This window comes from Eublepharis macularius, chromosome 9 (assembly GCF_028583425.1).
Source record: "Eublepharis macularius isolate TG4126 chromosome 9, MPM_Emac_v1.0, whole genome shotgun sequence".
NCBI lineage: Eukaryota > Metazoa > Chordata > Lepidosauria > Squamata > Eublepharidae > Eublepharis > Eublepharis macularius.
In genome coordinates, this window is record NC_072798.1 from 35407664 (window position 1) to 35435613 (window position 27950).

At 43.7% G+C, this 27950-nt stretch overlaps 1 protein-coding gene across 1 annotated transcript; it reads right to left on the bottom strand.

Annotated features, from left to right (window-relative positions):
* Positions 1–4637: 4637 nt before the first annotated feature.
* PVALB (parvalbumin) lies at positions 4638–27945 on the bottom strand. The gene is made up of 5 exons (XM_054988932.1): positions 27838–27945; positions 16977–17045; positions 11815–11947; positions 9366–9475; positions 4638–4854 (listed from the first exon to the last, which is right to left on the bottom strand). The coding sequence occupies exons 2-5, from the start codon at positions 17035–17037 to the stop codon at positions 4826–4828; spliced, it is 333 nt and encodes a 110-aa protein (XP_054844907.1). The 5' UTR covers positions 17038–17045; positions 27838–27945; the 3' UTR covers positions 4638–4825.
* Between the last annotated feature and the right edge of the window lie 5 nt (positions 27946–27950).

Here is a 27950-nt window from a genome sequence, read left to right on the forward strand (position 1 = left end):
ATTTTTTTGTATTAACATATGTTTAATACATATGCTTTGTTTAGATTTCTGCAGTCCCAGTCTTATTACTTTTCTTATTCTACTGGTTGCACTGGTTTACATAGTGTAATCTGCCTTCTCTCAATGAGACAGGTGGACTATAAATAAATAAATAAATAAATAAATAAATAAATAAATAAATAAATAAATGAGCAAGCAAGCTTTAGCAAGGGGCTGCACCATAGTCCCACTCTAGTTACTTCTGAGGGTAGGAATACATGTCACTCAAGTGAACCTCATTTTACATGCCCTCCCTCCAACTTCCCATTCATTCACTCGCACAGTCACACTTCAATTTCCTCCGTGTGAATATATGTTCGATATCAGTTCTCCTCCACTGCTAAAAGTATCCCAGTTTCCCCCAATTCCCACATGCATTCACTGAAATTCAGATCCTGACATTTTCTCACACCTTAAAGAAATGCAAATTGGTAAGTCAAAGGAGCCTACAGTACTTGTTCTCACAGCAAAAACAGAGCTGAATTGGCGATCTGCCCTCTGGATTCACTCACAGATACAATCATACAAAGGGAGCTCCTGTGAAAGAAGCACTCACATGTGCTGAGCAAGAACAGCCTGAACATGAATTGGGGACCAAACATAAAATCCTGCACTTGAGCATCCTCAGGTAATTTGCAATGTGTATTTCCACTTTGAGTCTCTTATCAGTATATATCCCTGCCTGCAGGACTCATAAACAGATATATAAGCTGTATTGAGTGCCTCCTGAGGTGGGAAGCTACACTTAGAAAGTATTAATATCTTTCCAGCATTTATCATTACTTTTTGTGTTTCTATAGAAAGCAGGTGAAAACATAGAAGGTATGAAAAATGACTTCTGCTGACATAAGCTAGCAGTTTCTCAAGTATGCATAATAAATAGTGTCATGTGTTTTACAGAAAATAGTGAAGGCGACTTTGAATTTTACTAATTACATTTGTATTTGCCATTCTTCCAGGGGACTTTAGGCAGTGTCTATCAATTTGACCCATTTTTGTGTCCACAATAGTCGTATAGGTTAGGCCAAGAGAAAATGCCTTGTCCAAGACCATGTAGTGAGGTTCATGACTGAATAAGAATTTAAACTAATGTGGGATTAGCAAATTTTAGTAGAGACCTTGGATCAATCATGTAATCTTGAATTTACACTAGTAAGAGACGCAAAATGTATTTTCTATGCATGTCTTAAATAACTAGTCCCCGCAGGGCCTCTCTGCCTACATACCAAAGAAGAGGGGAGAAGTTTGGCCTTCAGGAGATAGATAACTGGACATTCCTGTGATGCAGAGGCAGGGGTAGAGAGAAAGGAAGAATTATGAGTTCCCCCCCATCCCTTTGGAGAGGTGTGTGTGTGTGTGCAATGCTGTCCCAAGAGTGAGAAATGGAGAATGGCCAATATAAAGGTGTAAAAAAGATCAGATGCTTATTTTGAATGTGACTTTCGTTTTTCCAAAATAATGTCACGAGCCCTTAAAAGTAGCATGTGCTCCTTTGTTCTCTGGTACACTCTGAGCTCATTTTGTACCTGGTACCCTATATTTGCAAATATACTCTGTTACAACAGCCCTTGTCTGTCTCCTCTCTTTTGCTCAGCGGATTGGAGGGCCAAAGGGGAACGCACTTTTGTGCAACACTAAGGACTCTCCAGGAAAATTCTATCATTCTATGGCTTAGACTAGGAGAGAGAGGTGGAGCCAGCATGTATAGTGATTAGATTGTCAGGCTAAGATCTGGGAGACCCAGGCCATTTTCACACGTCTTACCGGCTGCACAAAATCGTGCAAAACTCCCAGAGCAATGGTGTCTTTCTGACTCAATCGCACCAGGAAGATGCCGTCGTTCTGGGACTTTTGTGCAACTTTTGTTATCCTCATAACAATCACCCCGTGAGGTTGGCGGGGCCGAGAGAGATGTGTGTCCTCGGTCTTTGGTCTTCTCCAGATCATACACTGTCTGTTCCTTGCTCTTCACAATGGCCAGATTTTGAGAAATTCCAGCTTCCCTGAATGTAGGACTTCTACTCCTGCATCTTGTCATGAAGGGACAGCCATAATGTTCTGAACTGCAGGGACTAATATAAAAGACACAGAAAGGGGAACATGCTGTTTTCTGGGAACACCCAAACAACTGTTAGCTGGTGCATGGCTTTATTGATTGCTTAGTGTAAGAGTTATCCCATGGCATAGCACTCTCAACAACTTCCTCCACATTTAAACAGAAGTGTTTACAGCCTTATCTTCAATTAGATGGGTAGCCTGATTCTAGGCGGTTGTTTTAGCCTGTACCACACGGCATTCTGCTCCATCGAGTTTCATAAATCCTTCAGTATCCCACCACACAGCACTCTTGTACTTCTTTGCACCAGCCCGAGGACGAGGCCAGCCTTTCAGGATCTGCACTTGTTTTATCTCCCACCCTCAAGCACCCTGTCCTTTGTATGGGACACAGAACAAAGCCAGACACTGAACAAGGCCAGAAAAGCACCAAGTTGAATAGGAACGGACTAGCAGAATATCATGAAGCAAAATTTAGGAGGCAAAATTTGGCTCTGCAGAACCTGGAAGAGTTTCTAGAGAAGAAGAAACTTGTTTTAACAGGGGATAAAGCATGATATATGCTTTCAAGCTTTTAGTCCACTATGGAAGTTCGCTCAAGATCAAGCAGCTGTGGTGGTGCCTACCTTTTTTCTCTTCGTTTGTAGAGAAGCTGGATTTGGACAGAGCTGATTGATACTGCCAGTCATAAAACAAGCACCTTCTTTTTCAGGACTGGGTCATAAACAGAACTGATTAGAGTCATGGTGCTCAGTAATAGTGAGGACTCCTCAGGAGGAGCGGAGCCTCATGCAGCCAGCTCTGACACAGCAGAAGCTGCCAATCAGGAAGAGCAGCTGTCAGCTGATCAGAGGCCACAGCCAGCAGCTGAGGCAGAGCCACTGACACCGTCCAGCCCCAACGCCACAGGTGAAACTCAGCCAGGGGCTTCCAACCCTCCAGATTCACCCACACCTAAAGAGCGCTGCAGACAAAGGCAACATATGGAGCTGCAGGAAACACGGTGCAGTGCTCGCCTCCTGGGTCGACGCCAGCTGCTTGGGGATAGCATCAGGAGAGCTGCCAAGCAGCTGGCTATGATCACCACATGGCTATAGAGACCAGCCAAGGGGAACTGTTGGGCATAGAAGCAACACATCAGAGTCCTGCTATTGTTGCAACCACTCCATTGAAACTTGTCTTGTTCTTGTGATCTTCGGACTGCATCCTGACTCTGCCTGTGTGTAACCCTCAAACTTGCTGATAACTGACCTTGGACCTCCAGACTCTGCTTTTTGGACCCACCCTCGAGTCATGATGACTCCAGACTTTGACCTTGGAATGGACTTTGACCACTCTGCTTGGGCCAGCACTCGGGCCCAGCCCCCGACAATTAGTTTGCCTTAGAGTCACTCATAAAGTTTCTCCTGCCCCCTACAGGCTGATGTCTCCCAAATTGCGAATGGGGAGCCTGAAGTGGCTGGCGAGGTAGCAGAGCTGTAGATATCATTTCCTTGCTCGAGGACCTCTAAAGCCCCATCTTGAAGGACAAGAAGTTGTAGAAAATATTTCTCAAATTCTAGCACCAGTTCTCATACTTATTGCACTTTACAGCAAAACTTCAGTAAGACATTAAGACCATCTTTTGGCTGGAGAAGCCATGTCTAGATCAGGTCAGATCTAAAGTGAAAACCCTGGCTGTTTTCAAACACAGAAAGATCCACAATATTTTTCACAACACGGAAGTGTTATGCATTGCACCAAGATCTCAGAGAAACTATTTATTTTCCCATCATCTAAATTTCTTCTGTCCGTAAGTCGCTTTATTTCCTGAGCAAAACTACTGACTAGCGTTAGATCTGGAGTAGTTAGCCGTGTTAGACTGTAGTAGCAAAATAGTAAAGTGTCCAGTAGCACCTTTAAGACTAACCAACTTTATTGAAGCATAAGCTTTCGAGAACCACAGCTCTCTTCGTCAGATATTGACTAGTGTTGTTGGTAAAATATATATACACCGTTGTCTGTCCTAGAAATGACTGTGTTACAGCCACTTGTTAAATTATTTTTGTGTTTGAGTGATACAGGCCAGTGTAATTTATTGTTTTTTGTCAAAATATCACCTTGCATTTGATAAACAAAGTGAGCCAGATACATAGAGAAAGATTTATTGAGCATTAAAGAAAATGTTTTTGGGGAAATTTGAGGTTAGCTGTTAGAAATGTTTTACAGCCTCCAGAACTGTTAAATCAAAGAAATTGGCTGCCAAATGAAGTTGTGTAATTGCCATCCCTAGAGATTTGTCAAGGCTAAGAGCAGATGCACATCATCTATCCAGGAAAGTTTGAGGGAGAGGAAATCAGTCATGCCTCAAAGCAGGGAGAGGAGATTAAATTATTTACTATCGGCATATTTCTGCTAAAATAATTTTGGTAAATGCTTCCTGTGTCTTACTCTCTTGCACTACAGCTGGAAGAGAGGCGCCCCATCCCAGATTTTTCCTTCCATTGTCCCTTTACAAGCTGAAATCAAAACAAGGCACATCTGAACGGCAGGGAGACTGGAGCCCAGATTGATGTGACCTTTATTATTTTAACAGCATCTTTCAGGCAATTACAGTGTTACAGGGCTGCAGAAAACAGACTTGGAGTATAAAACAACATAAATAAACAGAAGAGGAACTATGAAGGTCAGCAGAGAACAGTTGGAATCAGGCAGCGAAGGGTGGATGAAGGATTCAGATTGGGCAAAGCTTTTATGAGCTCGTCACCAAGGATGTGAATTCTAGAGGGGAGAGAGAAGTGACAAGGAAGGTCAGCAGGGAGAGAGTAGGGGGCACACGAGAGGCTGAGATAACACATTCATTCTCCTTGTTTGTTTGTTTATTTAATTTCATTACTTATCCATCTTTTGCACCAAATGAGACTCTCTAAACTCTCTCTAACGCGTCTCATTTAGAGAGACTCAAGGGGGATTACAAAATTATAAACACTGTAATAAAGCAAAACATTGCTAATATTTGGACATTCCTCTCTGAGATCTGTTAACAGATCTCTGATTCCTATGATGTTAGTTGTCCAAATGCTTTAAATACCTGTGTACAGAAAAAAAACACTTTGGCATGCACAGCTTGGCATATGGGGCTAAGAAAACCAGCAGAAATTTCCACCCCCTTTATACACCTACTGAAGGTACAAGTGTGGTATAGGAGGTAAAGTACGGATTTTGACCAGGAAGACTTGGGTTCAAATCTTCGATGAGCCATAATGCTCACAGAGTGAACATGAGTCAGCCACCATCTCTCATCCTAACCTACTTCATTTATTTAAAACATGCCACCTTTCCACCTAGGGATTCCATTTCGTAGGTGGGGATGGAAGATCCCTGTTCCTACCTTTTGCCCCCCCCCTTACCTGGATGGCAGGGGGAAAGGCAGGGAATGGGCCTCCCAAGTGCACTCCTGGGGCCGGCCTGATGGCATCACTGACATCATTGTGTTGCGCCACCCGCTCCAGTGCTGCACAGCAGGCCAATTTGGGCCCCAAATGGGCCAAATTGGGCCCATTTGGGGCCCAAATCAGCCACTGCAAAGCATGTGCATGCTTCCTAGCCTTGCACAATGATGTCACTTCCAAGAAGTGACATCATCATGCTGGTGCAGGAGCACGTGTGTGAGGAGCATCCCAGGAGCACTGGGAGGGTAAGGGGACCTGGCAACCCTATTTCCACCCAACATAGGGTCCCTTGAGGTGGTGAACAATCAAAACTATTAAAACAAGCTTTTAAAAATACATATTAAGAAACAATTGCAAACAATAATTAAAACACATTAAATAATGAAACACTGGGTTTTTGTGAGAATAAAAAGTGGGTGCTCTTGAGATTTTCAAATGAAGGGCAGGCTTAAAATGTGATAATCTCCAAGGCTGTTGTTTATACAATCAAGATTTAGAGGTTGATTATCGTGAGATAAGAACCCGGTCTGCATTGCTTATACTCCTGGGCCATTTGCAGATTTGTTACAATTCATTTTGGAGCTGTAAGCCCCATCTACCAGCCAAAACAATTGCCTCAGCTTTCCAGAAAATTGTTTAATTGCACTGAAACAGAAAACAAGCAAACAGAAACCCCACCGTTGGGAGCTCCGGAGGTGGGGACCGGGGAGAGCCATAGAGTTTCCAATGATTCCTACAGTGATGTGACATCACTTCCAAGTTTTCCTGCAATGTTGGCTTTAAATTTTTATTCTCCCATCACCACTCAGAGCCGTGGTAAAAAACAAAGGTTGCAGGAGACCGCTGGCAACCCTTGCCTAGGCCACTCTGGAAGGCCTAGGAATCACTTGGCAGAAATCCTGCAGAATATATAATGTGTGTGTGTTGGGAGGGGGGAGTTTACTCTGCTGCTCTAGAGGAGTCTTTGCAATATAAAATGCCTTGTTCCAAAAACACTAGTCAGGAGAAATTTGGGTGTGAAGACAAGCTTGCTGGCCCTATTACAGAGAAGAAACTGTAGGACAACCATCTTCAACCCGTGGACTGGAAACCTGAGAGTCCCGCTTACTGGATTACACCAGCCTTTACAGACCAACTGTTTCCTGTTTTTTGGGAGATCTGCTGGTAGTGGATATGAATTGCTTGGGTGATGTTACACCTCTTTGCATACATCAGGACAGCAAAGATGAGGTCATTTGGTGGTGAAAGGGATTCCCTTTTAGCAAAGGCAGAACTCCTCTTCTTCCTATCATGTGTTACATTTAATGTCACATGATAAATACCATGTTACTTCCTGTCATGTGTGCAGAAAGGTTGAAGACAAAAGGACAAATTACCCAAAGCATTTCCCATTGTTATGACTGCCATGCTGTAACCTGGACATTTGCACTATGGTGTTGATATCAATGAATAGCAAGCTTAGAAAGCCATAGCTTGTCCCACCTGTTCTTTCATTAGTCTTTCCCTCTTCCTCCACCTAATGTAGAAAGCAGCATTGCCAGGTATGCTGCACATCTGGCAGGGAGAGGGGCAGATGAAAGGCCCAAGGTCTAGCTGAAGCTATGGTTGCCGCTGGGTTTTTAAATTTCTGGGTTACATCTTGGCAACCCTATCCACTGTGGGAGAAGAAAGCCATATAAGCTTGTTCTTCTAAATCATTATGCATGGAAGTATTACCTGGAAGCCACAGTCTTGAGGAATGTTTTGTTTAACTCAAGGGTTGCAAATAATGTAGCCCCCTCCCCGTACTGTTTCCCTTGTTTCTTAGGGAACTTTCTGATGGCTGAGGTAGGGAAGTTAAAAACAACTAGAGAAGAGTTAGAGGCAATAGATGCCAACAATCATTACTCCTAATCATGGATTTTCTTGGTTCCGTGCCTATCAATAAAGCAACTATATGAGGCCACCCACAGACAAAACAGGTGTTTCCACATCCTCAGGGGGCTCCTTTGTATGTAGAACCAGTAGTAGTTTGGAAATTAAACAAACAAACAAAAGCAGCATGCCGATTGTCCTCCGGGAGCCATGGAATGTTGAAGACACATGAGCATTAGTTAAAGATTGCAGGAGGGGGGCAGAAGAAAGGGAAAATCACTTCAAAGCAGATGAAGACCAGGAAAGATGCACAATGTGAAATCTGCATTCTTCAAAACTAATTCTCCTCTGTCCTCACCAGTCCAATTCTAAGCAGAGTTATTCTAGTCCAGTGCAGTCCCTAACAATTTTTAATATCATGGAATGTGACCAGCAGGTGAAATTAGGATCATGGCATGTGCACCCTCCAGTCCAGATCATCTGTCCCCCCCCCCGCCCCCCACAACTATAATCCCTTTCTCATACCAGGCAGGAAGAGAGTAGAGAGGTAAAACCATTCTCCTGCATTGTACTCCTCAGGCTGAGGATTAGAGAAACCCCTTTCTGTTTGCCTTGTCCTAAAGCCACAGCAGCCAGAGGAATTAGATTGCTGGTGAGCTCTTTCACTTTTACTGTCTCTCTCTTTTCAGTGCCTTTAAAGGATAGTAAGTCAGTGCTCAACCAAACCTAGACTTCAGCAGCATCATGCAATTACACTATGGGCAGGGAATTACCTAATCGTCCGTCCTTTCCTTCCCTCCTGTGATTCCTTGTGGAGCTCCCTCTTACATACAAACCCTTAGTTCTCTGGAAACTCCCATCACTTCTATAAACTAGCTTGACTTGCCTTTGCTTGCTTGATACTTGTTTTTAAGAGCAGCTCTGTCTCTCTCTCACACACATACATGCTTTATTTGGAGTCAGACCAATGGTCTATCAATACTAACTACTCTATTGTCAATATTATCTACTTTGACAGACAGCAGCTCCCCAGAGTCTTGGGCGGAGCTCTTTCACATCACTTCCTACCTGATCTTTTAAACTATATCCCGGGGATTGAACCTGGGACCTTTGACATGCAAGGCTGGTACTCTATTGCTCAGCCACAGCCCCTCACATTTTTGGGTTGATTTTGTGTCTTTGACTTTTCACTTTCTTAAAGGATAATAATTCAGCACAGAGTAAGAGCCTCTGACATATTGCCGCCATGCTCAAAAACACATCAGAAGTGCTGGTTCTGGGATAGCTACCTGTTGTGTGAAAGAGGGTGCCACAAGAATAGTTAGACCCAAAAGTACTTTGAAAGTGTGTGGGATGTATCTTTTTGCAACCAAGTTTTCAAATATATTGACCAGATTCATAAAAAAGAGTATTCTCTTTTTGCCTCTCCCCATTTAAGCTGTATGCATGGTTGGGCTAATGATAACAATAGAATGTTTTGTTCCTGTCATCTATTTGTGAGCCTTTGACTTAATGACTATCCTTTCACTCACTTACTTTAGATGGGTGTTTCCCAAACTTCAGGGAACCAAGACACACTTTAACTCTGAATTAAAATTGAAGGCATTGGGAAAGTTTTCCTGACTGAAAAAGGAAATGATCCTTGCAGAAGTGAAACGTGTAATCCAACTAAATCTCTGCAGTGAGAATAATTGAATGTTCAAATATCTCCATGAAATAAATGTGGCAGAATTATTTGCCTGCAGCAGGGGCTGATAGAAAGACATGGACCATGCAGAGTTGCGGCAGGCAGCTCACTTGGTGCTTTGGGTTCACAGGAGTTACTACATTAATCTGTTTCTTGAGGCACACCAGCAGTTTTCTCAAAACAAATTAGTTGCCCCTTTTAATAGTTTGGGAACAACAACTTTGGGATTGTTCATGGTATGGGATTATTTAAATCTGTCTGCCCAGTGCCAAGCTCGAACTCTCCAACAAGGCACCTACCGTCAACGCCAATCTTGCCATCTCCATCTTTATCTCCAGCAGCCAAGAGTGCCTTGGTTTCTTTATCAGACAAGTCCCTGCCATCAGGGGTAAATCCCTTCAATACAAACCTGCAGAAAAGAAAGAGGGAAAATGGGAACCAGATCCAGGAGATCTCATATTGAATTGTGCGATTTTATTTATTTATTGTATATATATTTAGAGAGTGCTTTTTCATGAAAAAAAATTCATAGTGGTTTATGAGAATGAAAACATCATAAAACAACTTGATGAAAAAGCATTCCATATTAAAATTAGGCATGGTCAAGCACCTGCTGGTTTAGCTGATACTTTGCTCACCAGTCACAAGCAAGGATAATTTGGTGAGCTGTTTGGATATGATTAAATGAATTTGAGTGCATTTGTATGCATTACTGCAGTTTCCTTACACAATTACAATGCTTTTTATAGCAGCTTCACCTTCCACTTATGTGACAGCACTTCCAGTTTTAAAAGGCACATACAGTTAAAAGGGAAAAAAATCAGTTTGAGAATTTTGAATTGAGACTTACTACTAGGGTCTCTCTGTGCCTTTAGTGTCTGTCCATGATCCTGGCTAACCTTGCAATCATTTCTTGAACAGATGCTGCTAACTGTGCAGGTGTAAAAAGTAGGCAATATAATATTGCTAATAATTAGTCATGGCAGCAGAACCTGAACCAATATCTCTCCAGCTATTCTTAACTGCTGGGAGAGGGAGGTTTATATGGGAGAAATATATGAAATACCCAGACCCTATACAACTTTAAAGGTCAAAAACAGCATCTTGAATTTAGCCTGAAAATAAACTGGCGACTGAGGCAACTTATAAAGGACTGGTGTCAAATGCTTCTGAAACTTAGCAGTCTTATATAAGACAGTTTCTAGTGGCCAACTTAAGAGTTTTTTTATAATAGCCAGATTCTTAGTTCCTAAGAAAAGACACAGCTGGCAGACCAACTAACAGTGGGCACTGGTTCACCCATTGCCCCTTCCTTCATTGCCACTGGCACTATTAGCCAGGTCTGAACACAGTGGCAGCTGCAGCATCAGCAGAGGTACTGCGGCTATGGCTCTGCTTGCTACTGGATGCCAGTGGCTTGCCAGGAGAGTGGCCCACCAGGAACTTTGCCTGTAAGTCAAATGGCCAGTCCACCCCTGAAATCATAGAGGATAGGATGTTCTTTGGGCCACAGCTGCCATCTGAGTATCCAAAACTCATGCTGTATGCTGGCACACTCTCAGACTGTAAACCTGCTCTTTAAAGGGGAGCATGACGGGGCCCCCACCAGTAACAGCCAGCAATTCCTCTACAGAACTGCCTATTTCCTTTGTGCCTGGACTGAGGTTTCTCTGTTTATTCACCATCACCCAGTCATTCTTAAGCTCAAGCAGAGAAAGAACATGGCCAGCAGCATTTGGTCCAGTCCTGACTTGTAAGGGTGACCTTACTAAAGTCACTGGAAAAAAAGAGAGAGAAAATTGTCACATGAGGCTGCTTCAGGTAGAAGAAAGTCTCACTAGGGAAAGCTCTATTTCAGATGGTTCAGCAGTTATTTTGAGCAATGTTACAGATTCCTTCAAGCTGCACTCTTTTGAGATTTCTCTCCTTTGAAGTGCTCTCTTCCTATGTAAAACTAATGAACGCAGCACTATAGCTGGTGGGGGGGGGGTGGCGCGTTGGAATCACTGGGCTGCACAAGGATATGCCTTGAATTATCATCTTTCATTTTTTTAAAAAAGCATCTAGCCCTTTTTATTTACAGAGATACATGGGAACAAAACATGCAGGCAGTATTCTGCCCAATTGTTCAATAATAAGTGAAACAGCTCCCGACTGGGGAGCATGTGGCACTTGAAAATGTTTTTATTAAAATTAAATTTTATGTTAATTGCATGATTTGGGCTGCAATCCTTTAAACGCTTTCCTGCGGGTAAGCCCCATTGACTAAATCTGAGATGTATTCCAAACAGACCTGCTTAGGGAGTGCTCTCTCATAGTGCCGTCCGTTGAAGTCAATGGTCTCCAAAGGGGCTAACTCTGCTGAGGATGCAATTGTACCTAACTTCAAAGAGCCTTCCCCAAGATTCCTGTTTATTTAAACAGACTTTTTGCTTGTAGGCTTTTGCACTGACTTAGGGTGGCCCTTCTCCAGTGTCATCTTAAGCCTTTCCACCACAAAAATGTAATTCTAGGTCTATTAATTTGTAGAGGATTGTGTCAGCAGTTGCTGTCCTTTCTGTAAGCCATTTCATGGATCCATCTATCCTACAGTGCTAACTTAAAAATCAATGTGCATGTTGGCCTCTGGCCTGTGGCCGCCAGGTCACCTATGTGACTGTTGCCGAGTGGGATCAGGCTCTATAGCGTATCGCAACAATCCTCTTTTCAGCTTGCATAAGAGGTAAGGGGAATACAAATTTTGCTTACTTTAGTTCATCCTCCTCAATAAAGCCACTTCGGTCTTTGTCCAGGATGTGGAAAATTTTCTTCAAATCTTCGAGGCTCTTCTTTTTCAGCCCCACTATTTCAAAGAACTTCTTGTGGTTAAAAGATTCAGCAGCTACAGGGAGAATGGAACACGGAGACCGCTGGTGAGACTAGCTATCCAGGCATGTTAGTAATTAGCTCCCTTCTTAGATGGCACAGGGCCCATTCGCTTGCAACATGCAGGAGCCCTAAAGCTGCTTCACCTGTCAGCTTCTTCATCACTTACATTTGCAATGTCAAGTAATAGCCTGAATATATGCATGAGCTATCACAGATCTCATACCAGAGATAAAATCTCAGATCAAGTGCAATGCTCACCATCAGCAGTGCTCCCATGGACTCTGTTAACACATTCAGCTGTAAGTGATCATGAGTGTAGCAATCAAGTGTAATAAAATGTAGGAGTAAAATAGAATTGTTACTGTAGTGTACTAGAATTTTTTTATAAAGGGACTGGGGTTCTAGCTGATGGCGCTGTTTACTCTATGCATTTTCTTACTGCCCTGTTTTTTTAATTTCTGTAATCCAGTGTTTCCATTGTTTAATATGTCATATATTATACTGTTTTCATTGCATTGTTTTCTAATTTTATAATCTAATTATATTGCAATATTTGTTGAATAACTAACACTGCATTGCATTGTTTTTAAACATTGTAATCCATCTCAAGTCTCAATGAAAAAAGTGGACTATAAATAAATAAATAAATAAATGCTGTTTGCATGTATGACTAGATTGTAAATTTCTCTCTGCTGATAAGAGAATAATTAAGCCTTGCAAAGTGTATGTGTGAATGAAGTACAAGAGATTCCTCATAGTCTTCCAGAAGACAGGTTGGGGAAGAAATCAACAAATATAGTATTTTTTTTTAGATGTGGCAAAATATTTAAGGTTGGATAGGGGAGAAAGATGCAATTGGGAGGTACTAAGATACAGGCTTATCAACAGTCACTTGCCCAGTTTCCTGTTGTCAGAGCAGATCAAGGGCTGAAGTAGATGCCACAGTGGTTGTTGTGGATTTTCCGGGCTATATAGCCGTGGTCTTGGCATTGTAGTTCCTGACGTTTCGCCAGCAGCTGTGGCTGGCATCTTCAGAGGTGTAGCACCAAAAGACAAAGATCTCTCAGTGTCACAGTGTGGAAAAGATGTTGGCAGGTCATTTATATCTACTTAGGAGGGGTGGGGTTGGGATATAAGTAGATATAAATGAGTAGATATAAATGACCTGCCAACATCTTTTCCACACTGTGACACTGAGAGATCTCTGTCTTTTGGTGCTGCACCTCTGAAGATGCCAGCCACAGCTGCTGGTGAAATGTCAGGAACTACAATGCCAAGACCACGGCTATACAGCCCGGAAAATCCACAACAACCATCGTTCTCTGGCCGTGAAAGCCTTCGACAATATATAGATGCCACAGTGTTCATGGCTCTGACCCCTGGATGCCACTGCCATTTGAAAGTGATCTTAAAATGCTGCAAAGATTTAGTCCTGATCAGGCCCATAGAATGGCAAGCTGAGGTGCCCTTGTTCCTCCCTACTATGGCTTTTCAAGTGCTGAAGCAGCCATGAAAGGGGTGGGTGGGTTGCAGTTGTTTTGGCAGGCTGGACCTGTGGACGTCATCATGTCTAGTTTGGCCCCAAGTATTGACCAGATAATCAGCTCAGAAACATTTTGTTAACTGGAAGGCAGTTAGTCCCTGTCACCCATTCACCCCATCCTTTTCAAGATGCTGTTCAAGAATTCTGAGGTGTTGGAGTGGACTGTACCACTTTACACTACAAGTGGAGATACTATCTTGAAGATTACATAAACACTGTATGTACTAACTACTGCACTGAGAATGGTTATTCTCCAGGCTTCTCTATGTTCCATAGGCTTTCTACTTTTGGATTAAAAACAAAAACAGGAACATTTTAAAAGCCTTGTCCCACCTGTAATCTGAAGTGATACCGTCCATTCTATCATCTGAGGATGTTACGGCTTCATTCTGTTGCTTGGGTACCCCAGACATGGCTAACATAGGAATGTACAAGCAAGGACCCTAGTAAAAAATATCTGTGGGCTTACTTACAAGTTTGGAAGGTAAGAAAGATGTATGGAGAGAACTAAGAGAGGAAAGTATTTAAGGATGTATTCATTGATGGACATTTCCTCTCTCCTTTCAATCACACATTGCCTGCTAAGAATTGAGTTCCACATGTTGGGCTACAACCCGTGGACTTTCCTTGGGGACTCACCTAAAAATTTCAACTATTATCCAGCCAGTAGAGATTACTGCTATCCACAATCTTTTGCATTGTAGGAACAGGAAGAATTAGTCCTCAAAGAAAGTAAAATCTAAATTGACAAAGATTAATGACCATGGAAAAGCTTTCAAAACCTTTTTTTAAAAAAAGAAATTGCCTCTCAGAATGTTTAGAAGCTTTTACGAAAAGCACTTTAATTTCCTTAAATGTGATTTAAATGAACAAACTTTTTAATTGCTTGATACAAGTGTTTAATCAGTTGGAACATTTTAAGCGTCAGAAAAATGTACACTCATCGATCGTAGGGTGAGGAAGGAATACAGCTCCTATCTTATTGGAGGAGGGAACAATGAAATGTTAGGGATGGAGAAGCGACTTCCATCCCATCACCAGCCCATGTTGTGCAACATGATCCTATGTATTCAAAAGCCTCCCTTGGGGTTTCCTGTTATGCAGGGCTGGCTCAGCCATAAATGCAAACTAGACAACGGCATGGTGTCAAAATATCCTGGACGTATCCAGGATGACTGCTGATGCTTGTGGAGATGATGATGACAAGCAAAAGCTGCTTAGCAGCTGCGTGATACTCTCCCCACCCTCCCAAGCCAAATCCCAGATAACACAAAACTGAGAACATTCTGGTCTCTATTAACCAAGACTGGTCTCTATCAGAGAAGTAAAGAAACGACAGACATTAAGTAAAGACGTGGCAGACATTAACAGTAATTATCAAAACCTATCATGATCAGCTCAGCATATGAAAAGATGCCAGGTAGAGGTGGGATGGGGCAGTTTTTTTTACCAGTGAGACACCTTGTGCCATCTCAAGTAAGGACATCCTGTATGCCAAAGGAGTAGGACACACTAGAAATGGACTAAGGGTCCAGCACCAGAATTTGCAACAAAGATTAGTGTTCAAGTGACGTTTTTTAAAACAATGGCTAATTTTTTATGTGTATCTACATCTGTCCTGCTACTTTTCTCCCCAACAGGGACTCAAAGTGGTTTACAAAATCATTCATCCCTGCTCCATGCTATTCTCACAACCACCACCCTGTAAGGTAGGTTAGGCTGAAGGAGAGTGACTGACTCATTGCCACCTATCCAGCTTAGATGGAGGAGTAGGGATTCAAACCTGGGTTCTCCCAGATCCTAGTAATCACAAGGACAATATCACACTGGCTGGCTGGCTGTCCATGTAGGGCAGTCACCTAGGGACTGCTATACTGCAGCCCTCCTTTCAGAATCCAAATCAATTTTCAAAAGACGTCTCAGAAACTTCAAAGCATTTGAAATTAAAGATTTTTCTGCCAATGGCTTTGAATCCAGGAGAGGCACTAGGGAAATCTAACACAGTGAATGACCTCCAAAAAGTGCCCTGATTAGGTAGAACTGAATGCTTTGCTTCTTTCTTTATTAGGGCAGCAGCCTTCCTCCGGCACTGCATGCAATTCCAGAGAGAATCAATGAATGAAAAGTGAAGAAAGGGATGTGGGGGATTCTTTTCTCCCCTTTGCCAGTGATGTTAGAAATGGAGCAAAGAAGAGTCAAGGATTACAGCAGTTTAGGAGGAAGCGGTTGCATCTTCTGTTCTTGGGACTGCTGGTCTGACTTTTCTTCAGAGTTCAGTCCTTGATGTGGTAATTAGCAAGGTCACCCTATTAGCAGCTATTAAGAGGTGGGAAATTTCTTACATAGCCATGGTGGAATTGCAAACATTCTGGAAAACAAGTAATCTAGACAAGAGAGATACTGGGACAATGCAGTTTTCTTGGGGTGGGGTGGTAGGGTGAACAACACTTCCTTGGAGTTCGTGAAGTCTGTAGGCACCTGGGCTGGATTCTGCTCTTTGCTTCTGGCACAGTGTGGACTGGGGGGGGGGGGGGAGAGATTATGCAGGCAAATATATGAGGAGGGGGAGGAAAAGAAGAGGATGCCTTGGGGAAGGGGTTGGAATTGATAATGCTATATTTATTTCCATTCAAAGCCATATGTCCCAGAAGGGCAGATGTCATTAAGAAGTGGGGATTAGGGAATTGGGCGAGGCTCCCTACATCCTGGAGTTGTGTGTGTTGGGATCAGGAGTTGAACCCCTTCAGCCCATGCCTTATCCTACCCTTCCACCCCTGCCCATTTTAAATTGCTGATGGCAGCTGCCCACCGTGCGCTCGACAGAAGGAAAGCCCTGCAGGTAAAGTCTGGACTCTCTTAGCCAGTGCATCTTCTCCCCTATTATCTGAAGAAGGGAATTTGAGTCTCAAAAGCTCACACCCTGAAACTCTTGTTGGTCTCTAGGGTGCCACTGGGTTCAAATCCTGCTGTTCTACTGCAGACCAACACAGCAACCCACCTGAAACTATCCCGTAGCCCCAGTTAACTATAGCCCATGGGTCTCTATTTTTTTAAAGTATTCTACACTCGAAACGCCCAAGCACACCAGAAAATCATAAAAGCATCGGGACAAGGACTGGGAGGTTTTGCAAAGAAATGGAATTATTGAGAATAGAGGAAGCGATGCTCAAGACCAGGGGCTGAAAGGCGATGCCCGAAGCAGAGCTTTTTTGGAGCTCCCCGCGCCGTTCTTCGAGCTGTCAAAAGGGGGAAACTTCTCCGCTACTTGCGGAACAGAGTTTGTCCGCAGTGGCCCTTTAGTTCTCCGCTGTAAAATTAATGGGGCGTCTCATCTCCGTAGCGTCCAAAGAAGTTGGCAGAGGACGCATCCCCGGGTCGCTTCGGCCCCGCTTCTCCTGCATCGCCCTCCGGTCTCCCCTCGAGCCCGACTTTCCAACAAAGCCCCCTCCGCATCCCTCCCAGCCGGGTCGAAGGCGACGGGGGCTCCGGCGCGGCTCACCTGCAAAGGCTCCCACCGCCTTCTTGATATCGTCCGCGTTGAGCAAGTCAGTCATAGCCATCCTTGCAACTGTGGGAAGAAGAGAGCGAAAGAGAGAGGGAAGCCAAGTGCAGCCCCAAAAGAACATTCAAGAGGAGGAGGGAGGGGGGAAAGGGGGCCCTTATCGTTGCTGCTCATATGACCAAAGCTGCAGTGCTGGGCGGGGTGGCACACCGGGAGAGGGCTGGAGCTCTGCCAGCCACAAGCAGCAGAGGCACAAGTGCCACCGAGGCGCGCTCCGTCTCGCGCTCCAGCTCTCTGGCGCATCAGTTTGCAGAAGAGACCCGCGTGGGGTCAGGCTGGGGGCGAAGGTTGTTTGGGCGCCGGTTTGCAGACAACCCTCTCCCAACATCCCTTGTCGGCGGGCGGGAAGTGGGTCGACCCAAGGTCATGCAGGCGGACGGGCGGGGCAGCGGAGGTGGCGCGGGGGCAAAGGAGGGGAGCCCCCACCCCCCGGCTCTGGCTCTCAAGCGCTGCTAGCGCTCAGACTCATCCCGCCAGGCTTCTCCAGAGCGCCGGCTGAGGGACGCGGGTTTCTCCCCTTTTGCTTTTGGAAACCGCGCTGTGAGGCAGAGGCTGGCCCAAGGTGAGGTGCCAAAGCGGAATGAACCGACGCCTTTTTACCTCAGGCCCAACGCTTCAGCTACCTGTCATGGTCCCTCACCCTAACCAACATCACAGGGTAGTTTTTGTGAGAACAAAGTGGAAGAAGGGAGAGGTTGAGTGAGGCATGGCCAGCAAAATAAACAATTTAAAAAAACTCCAGTCCAAGCTGCTGCAAATCTAGAGATTAAACTGCAGCCTTTGCATACTTACTTGGGAGTAAACCCTCACACTGGGATTGCTTACAGGCATAGGCTGAGAAGTAGAGGAGTCCGACCAAAGTTCCAGCTAGCACAGCATCCTGTGTATAACAGGGACCAGCCAGACACTTCCAGAAAGACCCCCCAACCCCCCCCCCCAATATTCAGAGCCATTTAGCTATCTTGGCTAATAATCACTGACAGCCCTTTCCTCTATGTCCTTCCCTCTCTACTTTCAAACCACATCTTGTAGCGGAGAACTCCATGTATTAATTCTGCATTGTGTGAAGAAATACATTCTTGGCTATTCTGAATTTACTGCCAATGAATTGAATTGGGTGAATCCAGCAAGGGGCGGGGGGGGGGTCACAGTCCACTTTCTTCATGACACTCATAATTTTATAAATCTCAGTTGTGTAATATTTGTTCATTCTCAACTATGTAGTCTTTCTTCACCTAGAAGCCCCAAACGTCTTTCCCTCTCTTTGCAGTAAAGGGGAAAAAAGGACAACCAAGGCTTTAATCATTTTGCTTGCTCTTTCTTTGCAGCTTTACAGCTCTATGATATCCTTTTTTGAGGCAGAATGAGCAGAAACCCACACAATATTCAAAATATGACTGCACCAAAGGCATTTTGATACTGGCCATGCTATTATTATATGGTATACTTTCTAACAGAGAGTTTACCTTGTCATTGCTACATACGTAGTTGATAGTCTCATTAAATTACCCACCACAATCTCTTTCCTTTCCTGTCACTTCTGGTTCAGATTGCAGCAGTGTATATGTGAAGCTGGGACTGATTATTTACCACAGTGTGCACTAGTAAGCGCTTACATGGAATCTCATCTGCCGCTCTCAGGGTGGTGGTAGCGGTGGTGACAATGCTCAATTACCCTCCTTGGCGCAGGATTCCAAACCTGGCACACAGGGCCTTTTTTCAGCTGGAATGCAGTGGAACGGAGTTCCGGAACCACTTGAAAATGGTCACATGGCTGGTGGCCCCGCCCCCTGATCTCCAGACAGAGGAGAGTTTATATTGCCATCCGTGCCACTGGAGCGGCGCAGAGGGCAATCTAAACTCCCCTCTGTCTGGAGATCAGGGGGCGGGGCCACCAGCCATGTGACCATTTTCTCTGAGGGCAACCCACTGAGTTCTACCACCTCTTTTCGCAGAAAAAAAAGCCTTGCTGGCACCTATCAGGCCAAGTGGGGCTGCAAATGCACACTGTAAAGAGCTACACAGCAGCCAGCTGATCAATTACAGCTAGCCATTTACCACCCAGATGTCTGACAATCCACTTTCTGGGAGTGGGAAAGGGGAGCAGCAGGTAAAGATTATTCCAAGGCTATTATTGTTCCTTCATGGGCTTTGCTACATCCCTCTAGGGCTGCTAAGTAGGGAAAGGTCATTGGGCATGCCCCAGGCATGGCGTGGACCTTTAAAAGGCCTGAGGGAGAAGGCAAGGAAGACACAACAGCTCTGGCTCCCAGCTCAGAATCCCACAACATCCATTGGAGAGATCTTTTGGAGCTTTTCACAGTTTGCTTGAGTTTTTACCATTCTGAATAACTTGGTGTTACCTGTAAACAATGGCACACATCAGGCTGGTTTGTGTATCGTTTCCTGGCTCTCCCTTGACCTTCTTCTAATTCTTCATAAAGGAGACTGATGTGCAGTGATACACTGAACATTTTTGTTATAACATCAAACATTTCAATTTAAAAAATGACTGTCCAGGCCATGCACTTAGTTTAATCTGCCAGTTTACCATAGAACCTCATCCCTTATAATCTTGGTTTGATATTATTCAGATGCCCTCCTGACCTGCTTCAAAGTGACCCAAAGAATTGATTAGGTTATCTGAAGTCTCCCTATCTTCCTTCAGCAATCCTTTCACATCTTTATCATTTAATGATCTGACTGCCTTCTGTTCTTGCTCCTAATTTATTTAAACACATTTGTTCTTAGCAATATTCTGTCAGGGTTTCCAGCAATATTAACTTTGAATTATTTTTCCTCATCTGCCTCTTTATCAACATATAGATCCAGAAGAGTTCGCCATGTTAGTCTGTAGTAGCAAAATAGAACTCTGATGAAGAGAACTGTGATTCTCAAAAGCTTATGCTACAGTAAAGTTGGTTAGTCTTAAAGGTGCTACTGGACTCTTTTCTATTATCAACATATATTTCCTTTGCTATTGGCACTCTTTTTATTTTCCTCATTTACCCTTTTTTCCATTGAGACCTTCCATACCCTTTGTTTCCAAATTAACGTACTTTTAAAATTAATCTTTATTGTGGTAGTTTTAAATAACAATCAAGCATCTTGAAGATATTTTATCTCTAGATTGTCTCTTTCAGCTCCCTAATACTTTATTTGTAAACACCTTTTTTCTGAAATTAAATATATCTGCATTTGACTTTCCACCTACATATATGTTAATTGTGATAGCATCCTAAGTTTAGTAACATTTATAGCTTGTACTAGATTCTGGGAAGGTTGCCTTCCCTCTTGTTTTTATACATTGTTCTAAAACGTATCTAGAAATGTTGCAATTACATTTATGCAAAGGTTGTAAATCTGGTTGAATTCACCCCAAATTCTGATATTTTCTCATACAGCTTCCTCAATAATACCATATTATAATTATGCCTATAACCAGATGCTTTGCAATAAGGGAAAAACACAAATGTCTCTGCCTGAAAATGACCTAAAATATATTACACAGATGTCAAATATATTAGACAGGTGGGAAAAGGAAGGACATTGAGTTAAAATGCTCAATAAAAGAGGTTAGCAATAAGGAGGAGAAAATGGAGCAGAGAAGGAAGGGATGAAACAAGAAATGGTTTTTGACAGAGACTATAGAGTAGTAGAACAAATAAGAAAATCCCAGGGTAAAAACTTATAACTGAGAATGAATGGTCTGAGAAAGCAAATGAGGTGACATCATCAGAACAACTTGTCTAGGAGGCAATATGCTTTGGAAAAATAGATAAAAGGTAAGGAGGCAGAAAGGAATGGAAGACTTTAAATATGAGCTATGATAGGGGTTTTTTTTAGTTTAATATGGAAACTAAGTAGAGACTAAGGAAGTTCACAAAGTAGGAGCATGATCAAAGGACCAAGAATAGGAAATAAGTGAGTATCAGCATTTGCTGGATGCTCACAGCTTGAGAGCTGCTATTTCTATTTCTTTCTCCATCTTAAAGTCACTCACAGAATTTTGGGGGTTGGGAGATAACAGGCTTTTAGTACCATATTACTTCTTTGGGCTAGTATTTCCTAATGGTGCCTATTATATTTATAGATCCATAGGAGTTAGCTGTGTTAGTCTGTAGTTGCAAAATAGTAAAGAGTCCAATAGCGCCTTTAAGACTAACCAGCTTTATTGAAATAGCAAATAGTCCAGTAGCGCCTTTAAGACTAACCAACTTTATTGTAGCATAAGCTTTCAAGAGCCACAGCTCTCTTTGTCCCTGCATCTGACGAAGAGAGCTGTTGTTCTTGAAAGCTTATGCTACAATAAAGTTGGTTAGTCTTAAAGGTTCCACTGGACTCTGCTATTTTGCTACTGCAGACTAACAGGGCTAACTCCTCTGGATGTACAACTTTACTGAAGCAACATTTTATAGTTTGTACTAGATTCTGGGCATCTGATGAAGAGAGCTGTGGTTCTCAAAAGCTTATGCTTCAATAAAGTTGCTTAGTCTTAAAGGTGCTACTGGACTCTACTATTATATTTATGTTATCTTTTAGTATATAACACTCCAGTTTGCTTCTCTCTTGCCACCCTATTGGTTGTACCCTCTCTGTTTAGGGCATATTCTATTAACAGCTGGGCACCATTGTTTCCAGTGGCTGCCCCATGCCTGTAGTACAGTCTTCCAGAAGAGGACGGGGTGGGGGTGGGGGACTCCGGGCTTTCTGATGAGGCTGAAAAACAGAACTGTTCTGCAGAGCATTTTCAGTAGTCTGATTCTGATCCAAAGGGAATATGTGCACAGGGTGTTTACAAAATTGTTCTTAGTGTTGTTTTAGTGTATTAATGCAATTTATAGTCTTAATTTTGTGGTTTTCTTGTGTTTTATTTTACTGTTAACATAACTTGGTTAGGAGAACAGTGGGCATAGCATGCAGACATCTAAATACTGGCTTGAATCCTATAAAGCTAGATTGTCTCTGCTGTGCAGCGTACTTCCTCTTCCTTTAAAACTTCTACTTGCACAAGTGTCCATTGAAAACCATTGATCTTGGCAGAGGAATCATGCCACTTGGCAGAGATTATCCAGCTGGCATGGAACGTGTTCATAGATCCAAGCCACCGAGCCCCTTGAGCTCCAAATGTCATTTGCACGTGTAGACTTTTTTTGGTATAACTTCAGCAACTTTTGTACAACTTGCCCAGTTCTCAATGACAGCACTGTCTGCATCCCAGTTTCAGTGGAGCTCTTTGGTCTTATTAATGGCAATTTAACGTTATTCAGAAAGAGTCAAATATCTGTAGGCTAAATAACTTCTATTTAATGGATATCTGCACCCGTTCTTTGTTGGGGGGAGATGCAGCGGCCCTTGTCTCCCTCTCCTTAGCAGGAGGCCACAAATGGAGTCAGCTCCCTTTAGTGTATGCATAATAAGGAGATAAAGTGCATAGGCTAATGCAATCAGGCCTTTCAACAGGTTCACAATAAGGCTGAGCTCTGAGCACGATGGAATCACAGGCATACCCCAACAATGGGGAAAGGCTCTTGTCACAGCATGCTTATTGGTGCTCTGAAATCTATGCTTTGTTCATTTTGTGGCCTCCAATAAAAATGGTTCCAAGATCAAGAGAGACTTCCCATGCCAGAGGGAGCAATGGGGAGAGAATGGGATGGTGGAGCTATAGCAGACAGACAGGGTCCTGTGTGGTTCCATCCCCTCTCCCATTCCTATGTGGCAGATCAGAGCAAAGAAAAGAACCGAACTGACAGAATCTTGGCTTTGATCACCACTTTGTGGTAAAAAATAAACAGAAGTCTAGTGATACCTTAAGGGCTAACATTTTATTCTGTGTGTACCACAGCTCACTTCTTCAGATGCAAAGGATGTTGTGACACCATTTACTATGGGCATGTGATTTAAGAAGCAGAAGGTGCTATCCTAAAATAGGGGAGGGGATGTTGTTTTCCAGATAGGGCAGCCTTGGAACCATTTCCCCACCCATAACCCATACTAGGGCCTTTTCCCCATTTTTTTAAAAAAAGCAATTAAATATCATTGTAAAATTATTACAGCCTGTCTATCAGTTTCTCTGAATATCCAGCTTTCATTTTAAACCAAGTTAGTCTTTAGTCCCTGTCGTTGTGGTAATATTCAGAGGAAAGGCTTATCTCTGCAATGAAAGGGACTTTCTTTTTAATTAAAGCTAAAATACCTGGCTGACAGATTGTTATAACATTATAATGACATTCGAAGCTGGTTAAAAAAATTTAAAAGCCCTCTTCAGAAGGGAAGTGGCCTCTACAGGGGGGCTGTGGCACAGAAAATGGCACCAACATGGGTGGGACTGGACTTTCCCATTCATATGGGTGCCACCTCAGTTTTGGGGCAATCTTTGCCAAAACATTGCTGCAAAGTAGGTCTAAGAAGAATACAGGAAAGATGGGGAAAACATAGGAGATACAAAGAAGCACCCACAATGTTGAGAGGAAGCAACGGGGGGCGGGGGGGGGGGAAGGAAACCAAGCTGGGACAAAGAACCTGCTGTGACTGAAGTCTCACAGCATTGTTATCTTTGCTGCAACAGACATTTCTTGGTAGACTTTAAGGTGTTACTAGACTTGCTTGAATTTTTGCTTCAAGAGTCTAACATGGCTACCTCTTTTGGAGAAATTAGACTGTTACTCTTGTAGTTTCAAAGAAACATACTTAGAAGTGGAAGCAGCAGCTCAGGACAAAATTATATCCCACCTTTTCTGCCAAGTATGCTATGGAGACCTGGCAAGGAGGGTGAAAATGATGGATTCCTCCCTGCCCCGTTATTGCTGAAAACTAAGGTCGTCTCTGCCCACTTACCCAGTGAAACCCTCCCCTCTCATCCTGTTTGCATATCCCACCAATACTTTCTGTTTAATAGCCTGTTTACAAACCTTCACTGCAATGCTAGTCACCCAACAGGAAGTGCAATTTAGGGAAGATCAAATCTGTTACTGTACCAGAAAATATATAAATCAGAATTCTCTTGGTATTGACCATGGTTTCACTGCCTTGTTCCAGAGCCTGCTCTCTTGTATTTTTGTAAAATCGAAAAGAGTCCAGTAGGACCTTTAAGACTAACCAACTTGACTGTAGCATAAGCTTTTGAGAATCACAGTTCAACAACCAACAATCACAGTTCTCTTTGTCAGATGCATGGAGGGACGCATCTGACCAAGAGAACTATGATTCTCGAAAGCTCTTTTTGATTTTACTAGGATTTTACTTTTCAATTTTACTGGGACTTACTATACATGGAAAGCATGTGTTCTACCACTTAGAGCCAAACTAGTTGTGGAAGGAGCCACAGATCCATCCTATGGCCACTGTCACCATTTAAAAAGCATTCATGGTTCTTGCTGCAATTGCTGCAATGCCGCAACCTGGAGCACATGAGTGGTGTGGCAGCCCCAGGAGCTCTTGTTTCTCCCCCTCCACACCTTTTCAGGTGCCAAAACAGCAATAAGGGTGTGTGTTTGGGCAGCTGAAAAGGTGTGGTGGGAGGGAAGAACTGGGACTGCATACAGTATGGCATAGATGGATAGACCCATAACCACTGTCACATCCAGTTTGGCTCCGAGTCACAGCCCTTAGTTGGGGTCCAATAGCATCTTCCAGGGTATAAACTTTTGAGAGTCAAAGTTCCCTTCATCAGATATATGGAGTCAAAAAGATCTTTGACTCCTACCTTTTTCTACTCCATATATCTGATAAAGGGAACTTTGACTCTTGAAAGCTCATACTCTGGAAATCTAGGTGGTCTCTAAGATGCTACTGGCCTCGAAATTTGCTCTTCTACTACAGACCAATACAGTTAACCACTTGAAGTCCTTGGTTGGTATATTGTATATTGGTTAGTAAATTGCAATGGTTACATAATCATCCCCTCCAGTGGGTGATGCTGTTGCACATCTGAGTGTTTGGGTTGGTTCTATATTGTTTCTAGTTCTTCTTTGTTCGGGGGAAGATTTATTTATTTATTTGTATTATATATAGTCCACCTTTCTCATTGAGACTCAAGGTGGATTACTCAATGTAAGACAATAAAATGGCTGGGACATTCAATAAACAATGCAATGGGGCATGGATCACAGAAATTTGAAAAGAAGCAGAAATGTGATACTGAGCTGAAACAAAATCGAAAAGAGTCCAGTAGCACCTTTAAGACTAACCAACTTTACTGTAGCATAAGATGCATCTGATGAAGAGAACTGTGATTCTCAAAAGCTTATGCTACAGTAAAGTTGGTTAGTCTTAAAGGTGCTACTGGACTCTTTTCGATTTTGCTACTACAGACTAACACGGCTAACTCCTCTGTATTTTTGTAGGCACTTGTAACCTTTGTGAGATTCAGAGCCCTTCATCTGGCAGAAAATATGTGGGGGGTTCATGGATCCTATAAGAACAACAAAAGGGTGAGGGCCAGAATCCCGCCCCATGCCATGGCTTGATTCTCTGCAGCCCTTCTTTCCCAATCCTTTCTCTTTCAGCCTATCTGAGCTTTGGAAATTTACTTGGTCTTTAAGGTGCTACTGGACCTAAATCTAGCCCAACTCCTGTATTGTTATTGTAATTATTATTATTTAAGCACATCACCTGCCCCCCTTTTGCTGTGAAAACAAGATGCCTCCCATGCCCAATCTGCTCTTAGAGTTGCCAACTACCTGGAGAAAAAAGTCCTGCCCCTTTAACAGAGATGTAATGGAATATTATTTATCAGGTGATGTCACTTATCTCCCTGCCATGAAAAGTGTCACCTGCTCACTTCCAAACATCAGGACTTAAAGGGACAGGGCTCCCCCCCCCCACCTGTTGGCAACAAGGGCAATGAGTTGTGCTCTCTAGCTTCCTCCTCCCAATTTGCACAAGACTGCAGAACATGGGTTGGGGCAAGTGCAAGCTCCTGGTTTCCAGAGAAAGCCAGAAAGGAGTACCAGGCTGTCTGTCCCTCTCTTCAGATACCTTCTGCTCCTCATTGGCCCTCATTCAACCAGGCATCAGGTCATGGAGCATCAAACCTTTCTTTGACCCACAGCCAGAACTGAGATGCTCAAGCTGCCCTTGCCTCAAATTTCCCCTGAAGGAGGGTGGTCCTTATGGGTAAGTTGAGCCCAGCACCAAGCAAAGAAGGATACCCCCACCAGCCGAGGAAACTTTTCCAGCCAGTTTGCAGTTGCCAAACCCTTCAGTGGCAAATGATGTAGGTGGGCTGGTGGTAACTGATAAGGGAACCTGAGAGAGGATTAAAGTAACTGGTGGAGAGAGAGGGGATGCCCTTAGCCCCCCAAATTGTTAGTTCCAAAGAGTGGGGATTTCAAAAAAGGAGAAGCAGAAACTTAAAGCAACTCCTACAGAAAAGGTAGATCTTGCCTCTCTTCACCAACGTAGAGACTCAATTTGAGGTTGACTAACTTTACTCTTGTAGTTAGGGCAGCATACCTGAGAGATGCACAGCATTCTTCAAGGAGGCCTGCAAAAGTGCCATGCTGGACCCCAGTATGTATGCTTTTGAAGACAACATGGCCATTATTCTAGAAACTCTCTTTGGAAGAAAACTTTTGTCCCAAACTAGTATTTTAAATTTAACCCAAGGAGAAAGCTAGCCTCTTCTATTGTGAAATAGGCTGTCTGAAAAAAAAAGAAAGTGAACAGGGAGAGGATCTTCTCTTCCTAGTGGTAAGGTTACCAACCTCCAGATAGTGGCTGTTGATTTCCCAGAATTTTACAACTCATCTCCAGACATCAGAGATCAGTCCCTTGGGTTCTATGGCATTATACCCTGCTGAGGTCCCTCCCCTTCCCCAAACCCTGCCCCCTCCAAGCTCAACCCCCCAAAGTCTCCAGTAATTTCCAAAGCTGGAGCTGCCAAACGTACTTCGGATCCTCCAGCATCGCCGCCCGTTTTTCCGAACAAGGCATCGCTGTTTCCGCTGTTATATTTGCAAAAGGTCTGGCGCTTCAGAAGCTTTCACGTCCACACCCGCTACCTACAAGCATCCCTTGATAGTCCTTCTAATTGAAGGGTCCTGCTTTTTTGCGCTCCATTTTACCGTTTACTTTTCGTGAAATAAATTCCAAATTATGCGTACCTCATTGCGCGAGGGAGGGGGGGGGGGAGAAAGCATCTCTCCAGCTGCCAGACTAAACAAAGCCACGCGTAGGCAACCTGAAAATATATAAACACCCTCTCTGTTTGAAAGAAATGTCCGCAATAACCGACAGGTCCGGCTCCAAACCAGCTCAAGCAAGGAAGAGGCGAACATCGGAACAGTAGTAGGAGCCCACAAAGGCCCAACTGACGGCGGCTAGTGAGGATGCTTTCTTCAAAGGGCTGCCTTCGCCTCCTGCTCTGGGGTGTTCAACGCACGGGTACTACTCGGAGTAAAGTTCCCTCAGCTTGCTTTCTCCTTAGCCTCAGGGAAGTTATTTCTCCCCGCCCATGTCTGTCCCCATTTACGTGCACCTTTCTTTGCACCATTTTCTCCTTGCTCCAGTCCATTGTCCCTTTCCCCTCAGTTGCCCGGCTCTCCTTCTCCCAAATCACTGTCTTCTCTCTCTTTCCACTTGATCCCTCCTTCTCCTGCTACAATCTGCTTGTTAGGGTAGAGGCCCCCAACGTCTTTTAAGCGCCCCCATTCTCCCCTTTGCAATTAGTTTTTATTGGGCACCCGTCGGAGTTAAAGAGAAATTGCACGTACGATGCGCATCCAGACAAAGTCACAAAGTGTGCGACGGGCTGATGGAAGGTGCACGGGCTGCTTCCCCACCTCCGACTTACCTGTCGACTGCGCTCCGGGAAAGGCCGGTGGATTTTGGAGGTGCTCGGGGAAAGGTGAAACCCCGGGTGGGACCCCCACTTATATAGGCTTCTTGCCTTTTCTATTTCGGGAA

Bases quoted from the DNA above. Each gene is read 5' to 3' on its own strand.
- PVALB (XM_054988932.1), bottom strand. From the start codon at position 17,037: ATGGCTATGACTGACTTGCTCAACGCGGACGATATCAAGAAGGCGGTG. The intron at 11,948-16,976 runs GTGAGCCGCGCC...TTCTCCCTGTAG, and splicing joins GGCGGTGGGAGCCTTTGCAG to CTGCTGAATCTTTTAACCAC. The intron at 9,476-11,814 runs GTAAGCAAAATT...TCTTTTCTGCAG, and splicing joins ATTGAGGAGGATGAACTAAA to GTTTGTATTGAAGGGATTTA.